This window comes from Microtus pennsylvanicus, chromosome 11 (genome assembly GCF_037038515.1).
Source record: "Microtus pennsylvanicus isolate mMicPen1 chromosome 11, mMicPen1.hap1, whole genome shotgun sequence".
NCBI lineage: Eukaryota > Metazoa > Chordata > Mammalia > Rodentia > Cricetidae > Microtus > Microtus pennsylvanicus.
Window position 1 is genome coordinate 90,469,277 of NC_134589.1, and position 17,557 is coordinate 90,486,833.

Here is a 17,557-nt window from a genome sequence, read left to right on the forward strand (position 1 = left end):
GGATCTACAGAGCGACACACCCTGAGTGCCCAGCAGTGACATGCTCCAATAACCAAGACCACCAAATTGCCCGAGACAGGCTTTATTTCTCTCTCTCTCTCTCTCTCTCTCTCTCTCTCTTTTTTTTAAAGGTTTATTTATTTATTCTGTATGCATGCCAGGAGAGGGCACCAGATCTCACTATAGATGGCGGTGAGCTACCATGTGGTTGCTGAGAATTTAACTCAGGTCCTCTGGAAGAGCAGCCAGTGCTCTTAATCTCTGAGCCATCTCTCCAGCCTCTATTTCTCTGCTTTTTAGATTTATTTTATTGTATGTATTTGAGTATTTTCCCTGCGTGTATATCTGTGTACCATGTATGTACCTGGCACCTGCAGACTTCAGAAAAATGTTGATTCCCTGGGCCTGGAGTCATAGGTGTGTTGTTGGCTGCCATGTGGGTGCTGGGAACTGAGCCCAAGTCATTTGTAAGAGCAACAAGTGCTCCTAACCAGGAAGCCAACCCTCCAGCCTAAGGCATGCTTTCCTTTTACAAATTAAAATTATCACTGGTGAATTCTACAAGATATCCCCAGGCCGTACTCTAGAGTACCATTTATCTCATGAATTCCAGCTCTAAACTCAGGTAGCTGCAGCCCCGAGGTGACCAAGAGATCATGGAAAATTGGGAACTGAGGCTACGTCTTAGCCAGAGAGTCACCTGTCTTCTGAGGACATGTTCGAAGTTCAAAAGAAATTAATTTAAATACCACAGGTGTCTTTAAGCAGGTAGATTCCTGTGAGTTCAAAACCAGGCCAGCCAGGGCTACACAAATTATGTCTAGGAAAAAAAATTACTGCTGGGTGGTGGTGGTGCACACCTTTAATACTAGTACTTAGGAGGTAGAGACAGACAGATCTCTTGAGTTTGAGGACAGCCTGGTCTAAGAGCGAGTTCCAGGAGAGTCAGGGCTACACAGAGAAACCCTGTCTCAAAACAACAACAAATTACTATACGTATTTAGAGTGTGTGCGCCAGCATGCACATATACAACAGCAAATGTATGGAAGCCAGAGTATAACTCGTATGCGTTTTCTTCTTCCATTATGTGAGTCCCAGGGATAAAACTTAAACCATCAGGCTTGGCAGCTAGTGCCTTTACCCAGTGAGCCATGTTGCTGGCTCTAGAACATTACAGTAACTGAAGCTCTAGTAGGCTGTACTATTTATCTAGTTCACCCCTCAAGCTACTTTAACAACAATATATCCACTAAAAATCTTTCTATGAGGGGCTGGAGAGATGGCTCAGCAATTAAGATCATGTAATGCTCCTCCTAAGTTCAATTCCCAGCACCCACAAGGCAGCTCACAAGTGTCTGCAACTCCAGTTCCAGGGGACAGGACGCTCATGGCAAAACATCAATACATATAAAATGAAAATAAATACATTTAAGGAAAAAACTGATGAAAAAAAAGAGCATATACTGCTCTTGCAGAGTAGCTAAGTTGAGCTTCCAGAACTCACAGTGAGTAATTCAACCATCTGTAACGCCAGCTCCAGGAGATCCTCCGGCCTTTGTGGGCATCTGAATTTTCATGTGTACAAAACACACACACACACACACACACCCTACCCCTACCTCTGAGCAGGAAGCAGCTAGCCCCAAACTGCCCAAAGGACAAAGGTGGTAGTGCACGCCTTTAGGTGGCAGAGGCAGGTGGATGGATCTCCATGAGTTCAAGGTCAGCCTGGTCTATAGAACAAGTTCCAGAAGAGCCAGAGCTACAGAGAGAAACCATGTCTCAAAGAAAAAGAAAACAACAAAAACCAAAACCAAAAAAAAAAAAAGAAAAGAAAAGAAAAAGAAAAAGAAAGAAAAACAAAGGATGGGACTGAAGATGGAGAGATGGTTCCGTAGTTAAAAGCACTAGCTACACTCCCAGGGCACCCAGGTTCAACTCCCGGCACCCAAAAGGCAGTTCACAACTCTGTAATTCCAATTCCAGGAGATCTGAAACCGTCACACAGACATGCATGCAGGCAAAACACCAATGCACCACAAAAAAGAAAAAAAGAAAAGCTGAGCAGTGGTGAGTGACGCTCGCCTTTAATCCTAGCACTCAAGAGACAGAGGCTGGTTGATCTCCGTGAGTTTTTGAGGCCAGCCTGGTCTATAAGAGCTAGTTCCAGGACAGCTAGGACTGTTACACACAGAAACCCTATCTTGAAAACAAGACGAAAAAGGAAAAGAAAAAAGAAAGGAAAAGCACAATGCCAAGTATGACAGAACCTGTAATCCAGCCTTGGGAGAATAAGGCAGAAGAATCAAAGTTGAAATATCAGCCTATATTACATAAAAAGAATCCTATTAAAGGAATAAATAAGTAAAAAGCCCAGTACGGTGAGCATGCATGCTTTTGATCCCAGCACTCAGGAGGCAGACTCAAGCAATTACGGCAAGTTAGAGGCCAGCCTGGTCTACACAGTGAGTTTCAGGCCATTTGAGACTTGGAAGGAAGCTAGGGATATGGATCAGTGGGAGAGGGTTGGTCCTTGGGTTCTTTCTCTCCCTAGTCACAAATATATGAAAACAGCCACATTTCCCCACATCCAACAAAGAACAAAAAAGAACCTCCAGCACCACAATTCTGTATGACTATTATGATGACTTCACGGGTGCCAGATCCTCTGACGTGTCAAGAGATTAGGTCTTCGAGACAGAGACTGACCTCACAGGCAGGAAGCGGCTACCCTGCCCCCACATCCCCAAACTGCCCAAAGGATAGAGGTGACACCTCCTGATAGATACTATGTTCTCTCTGAACACAACGAAGACATTGGGGCTGGAGAGATGGCTCAGTCAGATATAAAGAACTGAGTTTGATCCCTAGAACCCTAAAAAAAAAAAGAGAGAGAGAGAGAGAGAAAGAAAGAAAGAAAAAAGAAAAAGATAAAAAAGGAAAAAAAGGCGGGGCACAGTGGTATACACTCACAATCCCAGAGATAGGGAGGCAAAGACAGGCAATCCCTAGGGCCTGCTTGCTAGCAGACCAGCGAGCATAACCCACTTAACCAGCTCCAGGACAATGAAAGCCTTTTTTGTTTGTTTGTTTGTTTTGTTTTGTTTTTGTTTTTCGAGACAGGGTTTCACTGTAGCTATCAAGCCTGTACTGGAACTAGCTCTTGTAGACCAAGCTGGCCTCGAACTGCATCTGCCTCCCGAGTGCTGGGATTAAAGGCTTGCACCACCACTGTCCTGCTGAAAGACTCTTTTTCAAAACAAAGTAATGAACACCTATGAGACTGACCCGCGAACTCCACTCTGTGAATGCCCAAGAGTGTGAGTACCCACAGACACTCTGCACCTGCACACATAAGCACACATGCACAGACACACAAGTAAAGACATCTATTCATAATACCATTAGAAACCTATAAAATATAAACCAACCCAAGAAAAACCTTGACTTATTAAAATTTGAAAGTATTACATAAATGTCAACGTGCAAATAAAATAATTTTCCTTTTTTTAAATAAAAAGAATGAGCTGAGAAGGTAGCTCAGTGGTAAAGGCCTTGCCTAGCATATGCAGGGCCAAGGGTGTCATTTCATGCCCAGTACATTATTAATAATAAAAGGTAAAATCATCCCACGAATCCTTCTCAGAGTAACAATTCTGCTCCCCTCCTTTAAAATACACAGGTTAAGTGTTCGCTTCGGCAGCACATAAACTAAAATTGGGATGACACAGAGAAAACTAGCATGGCCCCTGTGCAAGGATAACACGCAAATTCATGAAACATTCTGTTTTTTTTTTGTGGTCGGGATGTAAAACAAAACAAAAATGCACAGTGAGCAGCAAGGAAACATTCCATGCTTATGTGTAAGCAAGTACTTGACTGAAAAGCAACCAGCCACACAAAACCCTTTAGCTGCGAAACTCTGGCCAATTTTTAAATAGGGCATTGGGAGGGATAAGGGTGAAATCAAAATAAGGGATAAGAAAGTGGATCAAAATCAGCCTGAAGCCGGGCGATGGTGGCACACGCCTTTAATCCCAGCACTCGGGAGGCAGAGGCAGGCGGATCTCTGTGAGTTCGAGACCAGCCTGGTCTACAGAGCTAGTTCCAGGACAGGCTCCAAAGCCACAGAGAAACCCTGTCTCAAAAAACCAAAAAAAAAAAAAAAAATCAGCCTGAATTACCAAAGATTTCCCCCTACAACACACATAATAGTACAGGGAACTAGTTTAAAAATGGGGAGAAACACACACACACACAGCAAAGCCCTGGAAAACCTGCGTAAAAATGAGGTTCCCCTCTACAGGTAGCAGATATTAAAAAGAACTAAAAAGTCAGCATAGTGGCGCACATCTTTAACCCCAGGACTTGGGGAGTGGAGGCAGGTGGATCTCTGAGTTGGAGGCCAGCTTGGTCTACAGAGTGTTCTAGGACAGCCAGGGCTACATACAGATCTTGTCTCAACACAAAAACCAGGAACCTCAAGAACCTGTTGACCTGTCCTGGGGAGAGGCCAGCAGCCACCCACCGGAGCCCCACTTACTCGTCGCCGTCAGGACACAGGCCGGTGGCCTCATCGTACTTGGAGCAGTAAACGTCCGGGCTGTAGTTGAAGGTGCCATCCCGCCGTCGGAGCGGTCTGCGCCGACGCTGATTTAGGAAATGCCAATGGAAACAGGTGAACGGCCTGTGCTGGCTGCACTTATGCTGCAAAAACAGGGAGCACTGCTCTGTCCTAAACTCCTTTAGATACCTAAAAAGACAAACAGCGTTGCGGGCCGCAGCCGCCGCCGGCTGGAGGCCCCTGGGACGCGGCGGGGCAGGGTCCCAGACACGAAGCCCCCCCTCCCCCCGCCCACCTACCGCCCGAGTCCATCTGACTTCCACGGCCTGGTACCCTCCCCTTTCCACGGGCACAGTCCCTGGACCCCAGGCGCCACTCCCCAACTCAGAGACCAGGTAACTCCAAACAGATTTTCAATCCCTTGACCCCAAATACCACTTCCCAGTCCCCAGATAAGATCTCCCAACTCAAGACGCACACCTCCTCGGAGCGTGTCACCCCAAGTCCGAGCCCAGATAACTCTACACAACTAGACTCCATTCTCCGCCCCCTTCGATACAGTCCCTGACCCCAGGCGCCACCTCTCAATCCCCAGACCCCATCAACCGACTCCCGCGCAACTCCCTTCTCGGTTCCAGATGGACTGCAAGCTCCACCCGCCCACACCAAGCGCAACCCCTCTTCTGCGCCGCAAAAAACGACCCCCAGGCTCACAGCCCAAGCATCCATCCGACCCTAGGTGCGACTCCGCCTCCAACCCAGAGGCCACCCCAGACCCTGGGCGCCGCCTCTCAAGCTCGGGCGACGACTGCCCGCGTCCGGGTGGTCGTGCGTCCATCTCCAGCCCAGGCGCGGCCCTGAGCCCGGAACGCAGGCGCTGTTCCCAGACTCCAGCCTGGCGCACAGGGTCGCGGGAGACCAGAAGCAAGCCCAGCCCCCAGGCCGGTGGTCACCTAAGACTCCGGGCGCCACCTCTCCACCTCAGGCGGCGGCCCGCGCCCGGACGGCGTGACCCGCAAGGGCTGGTGGCGGGGGCGCGGGCGGGGCGCACCCTCAGCGGCGACACCCGGGCCCGGGGCGCGCGCGAGGCGCTCCCCTGCGCCGCAGCGTCCCGGAGGCCACGGGCCGCAGCCCAGGCACTGACCTGTAGTGGGTTGGTTTCTCGGTCTGCGGGGGGGACCCGCTCAGCGACGCCGCCGCCGCTTTCGAAACCGACGGCATTTTCAGTCAAAACAATGCAGCGCGCATGCGCCGCGTCGGCGCCCCCGGATCTCCCCCCGCACCGAGCCCCCTGCGCCCCCCGCCGCGCCGGCCACACCCCCGGGCACGCCGCGCCGGCCACGCCCCCGTCGACCCCTCGCCCACGCGCGCTGTGCGGCGGGGGCGACACGCAGAACCTACGGGCCCCCTACGGCAGCAAGTTATGGGCGCAAAGCAGGACACGCCCGTTGTTGTAGAGTCCCTTCGCTGGCCTTTGGGTCCAGCGCCGTGGGCCGGTGTTGGGACGCGGGGGCTGCAGGTGGGCACAAGCTTCTTTTAGCTAGAAAAAGTGTATAATTAGACCGTGGCGATGGCCGCCCCTATATCAAGACATTGTGAGTTTAAGGATGGGCAGGGTGTGAATTCTCCGAGATGCTTTTTAAAAAAAATCATTGTGTTTTAAAAGGTTGGCAGATGAGTGCCTAAGATAAAGGATGTACAGAGTGGTCAGGAATGACTGAACTAGGATTCACGGTGCTGGATGCACGTTGTGGGCGGGGCTCCGCAGGTGCTCGGATGAATTCGGAAGGGAGAACTCAGGGATAGCATTCATTAGCCTGTAACTGTGTGGCAGGAGACATCGTACATGCAAGTCCTCTTAAAGGAAAAGCTGGAAAGCAATTGATCCTCCTGCTTACAGAAAATAATCTGTCCCATTTCCAGGAACACCGATCTGAAACATGAACAAAGATAATATGGCCCAAATATGTAAGCTACATTTAAAAATCCGGAAAAGGTAAAATTATCACTTGTTGGTAGGGTGACTGACTTCTTCCGTGGCATTCTGTAGACAATTTGTTTGAAGCTTTTGGTAGCTTGTTTTGGTTGTGGTGCTAGAGGTAGAACGCAGGGCCTTATGATTGCTAGCCAGGTTCTCCACCCCTGAGCATTAGCCCTAGCCCACAAACCCTGAAATTAACTTTTTTGAAAAAAGGAAGGTGATGTGGTTGCACAAGCATGTAATCCTCACACTCAAGAGGTGGAGATAGTGAGTCTAGGCCAGCCCTGGCTATACCTGAGACTGTCTCAAAACAAAAACAAAACCCAGGAACATAGTCATTTCAAAATAGATCAAACAGAACAAAGAGGGAAGGACAGACAGGGGCACCTACAGAGGAATAAACACATCTCAAAGATTGCTGCGGAGTGGGAATTGAAAACTGGATCACCTGTCGTGCCCACATAAGATCTAAAAGTTTCCTTTTTTTTTTTTATTCATGGGGGCAGGGGTTGAGACTGGGTTTCTCTGTAACTTTACAGCCTGTCCTGGAACTAGCTCTTGTAGACCAGGCTGGCCTCGAACTCCCAGAGATCCGCCTGCCTCTGCCTCCCGAGTGCTGGGATTAAAAGTGTGTGCCACCAGTGCCTGGCTAGAAATTTCCTTTTTATTGAAGCTGTTATGCAGTGCTAGAACTAATGGGGGGGGGGGGGAGGAAAACCAAGTTTTTCTCTGTGTGTAATAGCTCACTTTTTGAGAGACTGCCCAACACTACTGAGACTGTCCATTTTTAAGAGCTTACAAAAAAGTGGCTGTTGGGGCTGGAGAAATGACTCAGTGGTTACTGATTCCTCTTCCAGAGGACCCAAGGCCAGTTCCCAGGACCCATATATCGACTCACAGCCATAACTCCGGTTCCAGGGACTGACACCCTCTTCTGACCTGCATGGGCACCAGGCAAGCATGTGGTACTCATACATATATCATACACATAAAACAAACCTAATTTGGGCTGGAAAGATGGCTCAGTGGTTAAGAGCATTGCCTGCTCTTCCAAAGGTCCTGAGTTCAATTCCCGGCAACCACATGGTGGCTCACAACCACCTGTAATGAGGTCTGGTGCCCTCTTCTGGCCTGCAGACATACACACAGACAGAATATTGTATACATACCAAATAAATAAATATAAAAAAAAACCTAATTTTTAAGTGGCTGTTAGATTAACTTCTTTCCCTTTGAAAGAACATGTTGTATGTAATCGTTTCTTCCCGCCTAACGGTTTATCTACCTCGTGTGCATGCAGCAATCGCCTGTGCTGGCTCATATTTGCAGGGCCTCTCCCTAGCCGATGTTTACCCAGAGAAGTCACTAGGCTGAGCACCTAAGGGAACACAAAAGCTACAGCCAACCTGGTCTACAGAACAAGTTCCAGGACAGATGGGGTCCCTAGAAACCCTGTCTCAAAATACCAAAACAACAACAAACAGCACAAAACAAAACAGATGTTTAAGTGTACCGACTGTGTCAAACAGCCAAAGCTCTCCCCTGCTCGTGAGCTCAACTACGCACATCACCGGGGAGAAGTGACCAGCCTAGCTGCACTGTGGGCCTGCTGCATGGAATGTGACCTTTTAGAAAAAATTATTTATCGGGCTGGAGAGATGGCTCGGTGGTTAAGAGCACTGCCTGCTGCTCTTCCAAAGGTCCTGAGTTTAATTGCCGGCAACCACTTGGTGGCTCACAATCATCTGTAATGAGGTCTGGTGCCCTCTTCTGGCCTGCAGACATACACACAGACAGAACATTGTATACTAAATAAATAAATAATTTTTAAAAATTATTTATCTAATACATCTATGAGTGTGCTATCTGCATGTTCACCTTTACACCAGAAGAGGGCATCGCCTCCCACTACAGATGGAGGTGAGCCACCACCACGTGGGTGCTGGAACTTGAACTCAAGGTCTCTGAAAGTGTAGCAGAGCCATCCCTCCAGCCCCTGACATTTTTTTTTCCTTCAAAAAATAAAAAGGCAGAAACAAAAATTCACTGTGTCATTGAAAAATCATTTTGTTTCTTGAGACAGGGTCTCCCTATGTAGCCCAGGCAGACCTCAAACTTAGGATCCTCCTGCCTCAGTCTTCTAAGTGATGGGATTACAGGCATCCACTACCACTTCTGGCAAGCACTGGTTTTTGTTTTGCTTGGTTTTAAGTTCTCAAATGGAAGGGGGAAAAAACAGAAAAGATTAACTGCTTGGCCTAAAAAAATTACTCTTTTTAAAAACAAGATGTCATAGGTCCTGGTACACATCTTTAATCCCATCACTAGAGAGCTGAAGGCAGAGACAGGCAGATCCCTGGCTGAGGTGAGGTTAGTCTACACAGCTAGTTCCAGACCAGCCAGAGCTATACAGGGAGACTCTGTCTCAAAACAATCAAAAATCAATGATCACCACCACCACAACAACAACAACAAAAAACCACTTGATGCAAGGGGAGGGGAGAATTGTGTTCATTAAGCTTTACCAAATGTATTTTCCACTTGTTTGTATTTAAAGTAGCTTCAACGGATGTTGTACACACCGTGGCACAATACAAAGTGTAAAACTTCTGAAGTTACTCTGTCTCGGAAAGCAATGACCTGCAGGTAACACCCCCACCGGAACTGCTCTGGAAACATGATTAGGCTGGACAAACACATCACAAATTCAACAGCGCACGGTGCAGCCAAAACCTTTTCTATGAACCTCAAAAGTCCTTTGGACGTAAGCACTGGGCATTCGTGTCTGGCAAGGGTCAGATTTCGAGTCCCCAATTCCGTGCTGTGTTCTCGCGTTTCAGCACCATCCAAGTCCCTTAAAATCATCGAAGACGCACGCAGTACCAGGTCAGAAATCGCCAAACTTGACAAAGGAACAAGGACGGCTGCCTGTTTCCTTCCTCAGCAGGAACCGTTACGTTCTAGCTCCGTAGAAAGTCGGAGCTTCAGTTTCCTCCAGACGATCGTCTGGCTCCTCCTCGTCCTCCTTGTCTACCTCTCCCAAAACTTCTCTCAACCACTGGTCCGTGCTGGTCTCCTGCCTCAGATAGCACCAGATGATCAGAACTGTGAGGCTGAAGGTGATGGGCAGCACTTTCCACCAGGGCCGTTGCTGCTGCTTCCCCAGGGTGTGCTCCACCGTCCAGCGGTCTGGAGTGGCTTTGCTGGAGGAAAACTGGATGGGGAGGTTGGGGTCTTCCTCCTCCTCTTCTCTGTCTGTGGGTCGGGCTGGAGACCGGCCATGGGGCGGCAGATGCAGGCTTCGCGAAGCCCAGCCCACGAGTCGCAGAGCCCGGACCGCTCTGGAAGAGAGTCAGCAGTAAGCGTCCCGCCGCCTCGGCCGCCTCCCGCCCTAGCCCACCAGAACCTCACAGCGCTCACCCCGCAGCCCGCGAACACAGGACACCGTTCATAGCGACCTCGGCTCGCACTCTGCGGCGCACGGCGATTTCGTTACTTCCGTCGCACAAAACCGGAAGCCGAACTTCACATCGCCTCTTTTGCACGACTACACAACGTGTGTCCCACGCCGCACAACGGAAATGACGTGTTTTTTTCCGCGAGCTCTTCCGTCCCGGGTCCCGCCCAGATGGCCTGCCTGCTTTCGCGTTTGTCTAGTTCTCAGTCTCTCCTTAGGGACTTGAGCCTACGGGGACGCTCTCGGAAGACCCAAGGGCTCGTCAGTCTGATGCCCGCGATGCTCACAGACTTGAGAACCCTTGGCATCTGCTGTCTTCTTTCCAGGACCATCTTACGGAAGTGACTTGGTCCCTTTTCTCCAGAAGCGCGTCTTCCATTCTTAGCGCTCCATCCGGGCTCTCAGCCTCTTGCTTGGCCAATGTCTCCGATGCCAGCTACAACCGCCTCAGTTATGCTCTCAGGCCCGAAGCTGGGAAGCCTTCGCACCATAGACTCCACCGGCCAGGCCATCCCCTCGAAAGGACATGTCAGGGCATCGCATTCGCCTACACTGCCCCAGGTCCCCAGACTCCATTTGCCCTCAGGGAGAATGGAAATGGCTCTGTGTGTAGACCACAGGATGTCCCAACCCTGAATAACGTACCAGCCTACAGGGAGGCGCTTCTGGAACGACACCCCATGCCTCTCTTGTGTGTGCCTGGCATTTTGAGCTGGGAGCTGATTGAGGCTCGATGTATCTTCAGAATCAGCGCTAGCCAAGCAAACTTGTAATCCCAACACTGGAGGCAGAGACAGGAGGATCACTGGTTTCAGGCCAGGTTGGGCTACATAGCTAGAACACCAACCCAATTTAAAATACAAAATTAAAACCAAGAAACAGAATCAGCCCTAACAGTGTCCTCTGTGCACCTACTACCTGTCACCGGGGGTGAGGAGTTTGGGGTGGGGATACAACACCCACTAATGACAGTCACTCTGGATATGTTGTTTTGTATTGTTTTTCAAGACAGAGTTTCTGTGTAACAACCTCGGATGCCCTGGAACTAGCTCTATAGATCAGCCTGGCCTTGAACTCACAGAGATCCACCTGACTCTGCCTCCCAAGTGCTGGAATTAAAGGTGTGCACCACCCCCACCCCCACCCCCCGCCTGGATTTCTTGATCTGTGAACCAGTCACAAAAAATGTCAATGCCTCCCCTTCTGTCTCATGGGTCAAACAGCTGTGAGTCCCAGAAATCTAGGATCCTTTCTGGGGGAGCAGAGTCCCCATGCTTTTATTTGACTCAGGGGATAGCGTCTGAAGGCACCAGAGCATGGGAAGGGAGAAGTTAGGAAGATGACTCTTCAGCCACTGGCTGCTAGCGATGCATCCTGCTGGAGGGAGCCCCCCCTTTTTTTTTCTGAGACAGTCTCTGTAGTTTTGGTGCCTTTCCTGGAACTAGTTCTTATAGACCAGGCTGGCCTCAAACTCACAGAGATCCACCTGCCTCTGTCTCCCAAGTGCTGGGATTAAAGGTGTGCGCCACCATGGCCCAACTTGGGAGGCCCAGTCTTACACAGCAGTCCCGAGGAGGTGGAGGGTGCCTTCACTGGGCTGCAGAGAAGGAGAGCCACAACCCCTCAAGCGCAGCAGCCTAGTTCCTGAAGACACAGAGATCACCTCTAAACACTCAGGCCCACTAACCTGTCTTCACTTGAAGCTCCTCTGCTAGAGGGTTGAACTTAAACTTTTCCACCCAGGGAAAAAGGGACCTGAAATAAGTTAGATCCAGAACATGGAGGGAAATTTGCACCTGTTCCAACCAAGAGATTAGTGGGCCACCTGTAAACCTATATGCTTTGTTCTCTCCGGATAAGGAAGGCTGGGACCTTGTGGCCTGGTTTTGCCCTCCCTTTGCTCACAGTCTCCCTCCTTGGGCAGCACACTCAATCTTTGGTGCTGAAGGAGAGCGCAGCTTTTGATTACTTACTGTTTTATGGGCGAAAGAGGGTCCCGGGAGCTGTAATCTACCCCAGGACAGAACAAAATCAAGAGCCTCCTTGTGACCTGAAGTACGCTGTTTTCCTGTGCCCACTTAGCAGTGGGGAAAGCCTCACACTCATGTTCTTGCCCACGGCACTCTGTCTGTGTTAGAGCAGGAGCAATACCAGAGATGTTGGAGCCCAGCAACACCTGTGAGTCCTCCCCACGCCGAGAGGCCCAACCCAGGACCCTGGCTAAGAGCTGCTATGTCAACAGAGGCACCTGTCCGCCTAGGTCCTCCTCCCTGTGTCCTGCCCCACCTGTTCCATCACAGAACCCCACGCTACGACTCCACTCTCTTGGCAAAGACCTAGCAGCACCTAGGGACTTAACTATAGGTAATGTGCAAGCTGAGGGGTGGGATGGGGTGGCCTCCCGAAGGTAGTAAAGCTCTAGAGGCCCTCAGGTGTGAAGCCAGGGAGCCAGGCTCCTGGATGGATCTCTACAGGAAAGCCAGACATGAGCTGCCTAGGATAGCCCATGGGACCAAGCAAGGAGGTGGAACAAGAGTTAGAGTTTCACCCTAGAGTGAGCCCATCTCAGTCTCAGTGACTGTCTCAGAACAGAGACAGAAGTAGACATCGTAGCTGGGGGGACAGCTCAGTCTGTAAAGTCCTTGCCGTGCAATTATGAGGACCCAGTTTGAACCTTACCAGCCACATAAAAAGGTATATGTAAGCCAGGTGGTGGTGGCACACCGTTAATCCAGACCATAGGAATACATCCTTTTTTTTTTTCGAGACAGGGTTTCTTTGTGAAACAGTCCTGGCTATCCTGGAACTCACTCTGTAGACCAAGTTGGCCTCAAACTCATAGAGATCCATCTGCCTCTGCTTCCTAAATGCTGGGATTAAAGGTATGCACCACCACCACCTGGCCTTACATCCTCTTTTTTAATTTTAAAAATTTTAAATTGGGCTGTGATGGTACATGCCTTTAACCCCAGCACTCAGGAGGCAGAGGCAGTCTCATCTCTGTGAATTCAAGGCCAGCCTCATCTACATAGTGAGTCCCATAAAACCAGGGCTACACAGAGAACCCTGCCTTGAAAAAAAAAACAAAAAAAAGTCTATTTTATGTGTATGTGTTTTGCAGTGAATGTATGTATGTGCACTGTGTGTGTGTGCCTGGTGCCCATGGAAGCCAGAAGAGGATGCTGAGTCCCCTGAAACTGGAGTGAGGATGTTTTCCAGCCACCATGTGGATGTTGGGAACAGAACCCAGGTCTTCTGTGAGAGCCGCGAGCACTCTGAACTGCTGTGCTGGCTCTGCAGCCCCAAGTGTCTGTTGTTCCAAGCCACCAAGTTTATGGCGCTCAGTCACAAGACCCCAGCCACGGATACAAACACCACCTTCACATTACCTGCTCCTGAAGGCTTCTAGTCCAGGGCAGTGACCCCATTCCTCAGCCGCCTGTTCCTGGAGCAACCATCCCCCAACACACTTCTTTGGAGGAACCACTCTTTCAGGCAGGTTCTGCTACAGGAGTCTGGCCAGGAAGCTGGAGAAGCAGCAGCCCTATAGTAGAAGCTCCAAGATGTGCTATGCCACCATACTGTGTGTGGAGCCTTTGCCTCGCCCCTCAGGGGCATAAACCAACACCTCAGCCCTCATTATTGCAAAGCACACAGAGAAATTTCACAGGAAACCTAATGTCTCCCTAATGGGGAGGCAGAGGCGGCAGCCGCCAGTATGCCTAATGGCAGGGTAATTTATTGTAGCTCCACTTAAGAGCTGACATATTGGAGCTATTGATTTTCCCAGGAAAATAGATACCAGGTGCCGGGAGCAGGCAGGTCTGTGTCTCTGTAAGAGCAGAGTCCTGCTCTCCCAAGGTCTGAGGCCTGACAGTGGGTGGGGACTGGCGGGGCAGGGGACAGTGGGAAAAGACATTTGCTGGGCCCAACCCAAAACACAGCCCAGTTAGGGAGCAGATGCTAAGACATATGCTTTAGCCCCGGCCTCTCCAGGGTCCCAAAATGGCAGGTGATTAGGCCAGGGTGACAGGGGCTTGGCCTGGCCTTATCTACCCACTAACTGCCAGCTAGGCACGTGAGGCTACCATTCTAGGAAAGTATGCAACCCACTGATCCAGAGTCCTCCAGCCAAACCTAACCAGAAACAGAAGCAGAAGCTGGAGTCCAGCCGCAGCGTGCAGGATACCTACCGGGTCTCACAACTCAGCAGTGGAAAAGGGAGTGACTCCCTAACCATGCCCTTTAAGTCTCCAGTTCTTCCCTCCATTGGCACGCTTAGTCTTCCCTGTGAGATCCATTCCTTCTGCTTGGCCTTGGGCAGAAGCGCCTTCCCTGACTTCCTCCCTCAGGCCTCCCATCGCTCTGCCAGCCCCATAGGCCCATCTTAGGCTTCTCTTCATAGACAACTATCTGCTCTGGCTTCTCCGCATTTTACAATCTTCCATCCTAGCTTGTATACGTGTATGTATAATTTGTATGTGCATGTGTAGTGGGGTGTGCATGTATGTGGGAAGGGCACTTGTGAGTGTGCACATGTATGCAGAGGCCAGGGGACAACTTTAGGTGTGGTTTGTCGGACGCTGTTTACTTTTTAACTTTTACTGTTTGATATTTTATTGTTGCATTTATTTTGATTTTTTTCATTTAATTTTTTTGAGACAGGGTCTCTTTATGTAGCTCTGGCTTTTCCTGAAACTCACTACATATGCCAGGCTAGCATGAACTCAAAAAGATCTGCCTGGCTTTGCCTCCCAAGTCCTGGAATGAAAGTCTTGAGCCACCACACCCGCCTTACCTTTTTATTTTCTGACAGTCCCATACTGGTGCGAAACTCGAGAAGGCTAGGTTAGCTGGGCAGTGGTGACACACACCTTTAATCCCAGCAATCTGGAGGCAGAGGCAGGCGAATCTCTGTGAGTGTGAGGTCAGCCTGATCTTTAAAGCGAGTTCCAGGACAGCCAGGACTGTTAAACAGAGAAACCCTGTCTCAAAAAAAACAAAACAAAACAAAAAACCCACAAAACACAAAAAAAGAAGACTAGGTTAGCTAAATTCCAGGGTCCTCCTGTCTCTGGCTCCCTAGAGATAAGATTACAATCATGGACCCCACCATGGCCAGCTTTTGACTCTGCAGTTCTCTCTCTTTTCCTTTTTATTTTTTGGTTTTTCGAGACAGGGTTTCTCTGTGTTGCCCTGGCTATCCTGGAACTCACTCTGTAGATCAGGCTGGCCTTGAACTCAGAGAGATCCACCTGTCTCTGCCTCCTGAGTGCTGGGATTAAAGGTGTGTGCCACCACATCTTGGTGGCTCTGGAGTTCTTGGCCTCACTTGAGCTTGATCTCAACTAGGACATTGGTACAGCGGCTCCCCATGCTGTGAGTCACAGGCTCCGAGAAACCCACTCGTTCCTATCTGCAGTCATGACTCTCACTGTGGTGTTCCTGTTCTGCCAAAGCTTTTGATGTTAGCTGTGTGGCTTAGGTGGGAGGTCCAAGAATCCACCTAAGTTTGGAGTCCAGGAGAGTTTCACCAGCCCGAAATTGAGGTGTCAGGTGACATTCCAGAGACTGCAAGAAAAACTGGATTGTTTCCCAGATTCTGAAAGTCCCAGAATCCCTCAGTTCATGGCCCCATTCCTTTATCTTCAAACCCACAGTGAAGCATCTGCTAGCCTCTGCATGTGTCTGACCTACCCCCTCTGGGATGACCTTGGGGGTTCTAACTCCGACTCTTTCCTCTGCTGGGACAATCTGCCTGCCTCAGTTTTCCCATCTGCATCCCCCTACCTCACACCAAGCTCTTCCAAAGTCCAGTCTTTGATCACACAGGTGGGCCCTTCTCCAGGGCAGAATTGTGTCCTATTTCCTCTCCTTGAAGCCCCCAGCCTGAGGCTCAGAAAGCGCAAGGGTTTTAACCAAGTGAGCCAGTGGCAGTCTGCACCCACAGCCTCAGTAAGTATGTCTTCCTGTCTCCAGGGCTGGTGGGGTGGAATGCAGGCCACAACTCACATGCCCTTCTGGGTACTCTACCCAACTCCCTGAGGCCCTGGCTACCTCTTCCCTGCTTGTCCCACAAGGTGCAGGTATGCAGCTGCAGTCCCCAGGCCCACCAGTCAGTGTTACATCACTCACCTGTTTCCATCCCTTCCCTGGGCCAGCACGTTCTTCTCACCTCCAGCAGTAGAGGGTGATGTGGCTTCAGCTTGGAGTAACTGCAAACACATACCCCAACCCCATGCCTGGTTCTTCGGTGGGTTTAGGCTTTGGTGGATGAGAAGGAAGCTGACTGGGGCTAAAGCGGTGCCACTCACAGCCAAGACTAGCGAGTGTTCTTAGCCCCTGGAGTCTGACAGAGTCAGAAGTGGATGAAATCCAGAGCAGCATGGACACCTAGAACCGGACCTAGCCAGAAACACTTCATTCCATGGGGGAGTCTCATCTGGTACTCACTGGGGATATGCCCACGTTTCCTGCCTGAGAAGAGGTCAGAACTGGCTATGCCATCACCTTCCCTGAGTCTTCCAGTGTCCTGTCAGGTCTATAGGTGACCTGCTCCATGCTGCCCTTCTCCAGGACCCAGGTCCGGGCATACAACCCAGTCTTTAGACGTGGGCAGCTTTCCAGACATTCATGCCAGGTGTCAGTCTTGCCCACAGGTTGTTTTGTCACAGGGTCTGATGTAGCCTAATGTGGCCTTGTTCTTGCTGGGGTTATGGGCATGCACCGTCAGGCCCAGTTTATATGGCATTGGGGATCTAACCCAGAGCTTCGGGCTCATTAGGCAAGCAATCTCCCAAACTCAGCACATCCCTAATTCAGCCCAGCCCTTAGAGGGTCTCATCCTTAGGACTTTCATTTCCCTGTGGTTTGCCTATGCTGGGTGAGGGTCCTGACTACAGTGACCAAGTGTACAGTATCTTCAGGGTTGGTTCCCCTAATCTCCTACTCTCCAGGAGTCACAGACCCACTGAAGTCATCACGTGTGGGCTCAGGCGCTGAAGGCCAATGTGCTGGAGTGTCAGAGGACATAACCTCAGCCTGCAGATTAGAGCCCCAAGGGTACCAAGAGGGTTACAATAGCTTGAAACCAAGGTGATGTCCTTGCCCAAAGTGGGAGTGGTGTCTTGGAACAAGGAAGGACCCAGGGGCGACTTCAGGACAACTGAGTGCCCCGGGGTCACAGACTTCCTAAAGGGTACCTGGATCAGCTAGAATAATGTCCCCACTAAATGCATGTCCACGCTAAGCCACAGGGTGTGAAGATATTTGGAAAAAAGTCTTTGTTGGTGTGACTACTGAAGCTAAGAACGTGCAGGACTCAGGTGCCAGGGTGAACACCCTTGTAAGAGTTGCCAACCATGCATGGTGGTGCATGCCCACAATCCCAGCACTCAGATGGCCACCAGTTTATGGCCAACATAGGCCATATAGCAAGACCTTGTCCTGAGGTTTTTAAAAAAGTGAAAGCCTGTGTGAAGATGACAGCATTGATGGCCATGACAGCTTCAAGACAAAGAACACCAGGAGGCTGGCAGCCCTAGGATCTCAACT

The 17,557-nt window shown here is 50.2% G+C and overlaps 2 protein-coding genes and 1 non-coding gene across 7 annotated transcripts in view; 1 reads left to right on the plus strand and 2 right to left on the minus strand.

Moving 5' to 3' along the window:
* The window catches only part of Unkl (unk like zinc finger), a 41,362-nt gene extending 35,542 nt beyond the window's left edge, over positions 1-5,820 (minus strand). For 2 of the 5 annotated variants that reach the window (XM_075941508.1, XM_075941507.1), the window contains exons 1-2: positions 5,710-5,820; positions 4,545-4,754 (exon numbers count right to left, since the gene is read on the minus strand). In XM_075941508.1, the coding sequence (XP_075797623.1) occupies positions 4,545-4,754; positions 5,710-5,786 (287 nt within the window). In that variant the 5' untranslated portion in view covers positions 5,787-5,820. The remainder of the gene's footprint in view (positions 1-4,544; positions 4,755-5,709) is intronic. The other 3 variants (XM_075941511.1, XM_075941509.1, XM_075941510.1) reach the window with 2 other exon arrangements.
* LOC142832123 (U6 spliceosomal RNA) lies at positions 3,689-3,795 on the plus strand. Its single transcript, XR_012907200.1, has one exon. It is a non-coding gene; the product is annotated as a U6 spliceosomal RNA (small nuclear RNA).
* A 3,257-nt stretch (positions 5,821-9,077) lies between the features above and the next one.
* Positions 9,078-10,066, minus strand: Uqcc4 (ubiquinol-cytochrome c reductase complex assembly factor 4). The gene is made up of 2 exons (XM_075941517.1): positions 9,967-10,066; positions 9,078-9,887 (listed from the first exon to the last, which is right to left on the minus strand). The coding sequence occupies exons 1-2, from the start codon at positions 9,996-9,998 to the stop codon at positions 9,500-9,502; spliced, it is 420 nt and encodes a 139-aa protein (XP_075797632.1). The 5' UTR covers positions 9,999-10,066; the 3' UTR covers positions 9,078-9,499.
* Between the last annotated feature and the right edge of the window lie 7,491 nt (positions 10,067-17,557).

What these genes read in the sequence shown, in the direction of transcription:
- Uqcc4 (XM_075941517.1), bottom strand. Translation starts at nt 9,998, where the DNA reads ATGAACGGTGTCCTGTGTTCGCGGGCTGCGGG. An exon ending in CTGTGTTCGCGGGCTGCGGG is followed by an intron (nt 9,888 to 9,966) that starts GTGAGCGCTGTG and finishes ACTCTCTTCCAG; the next exon opens with AGCGGTCCGGGCTCTGCGAC.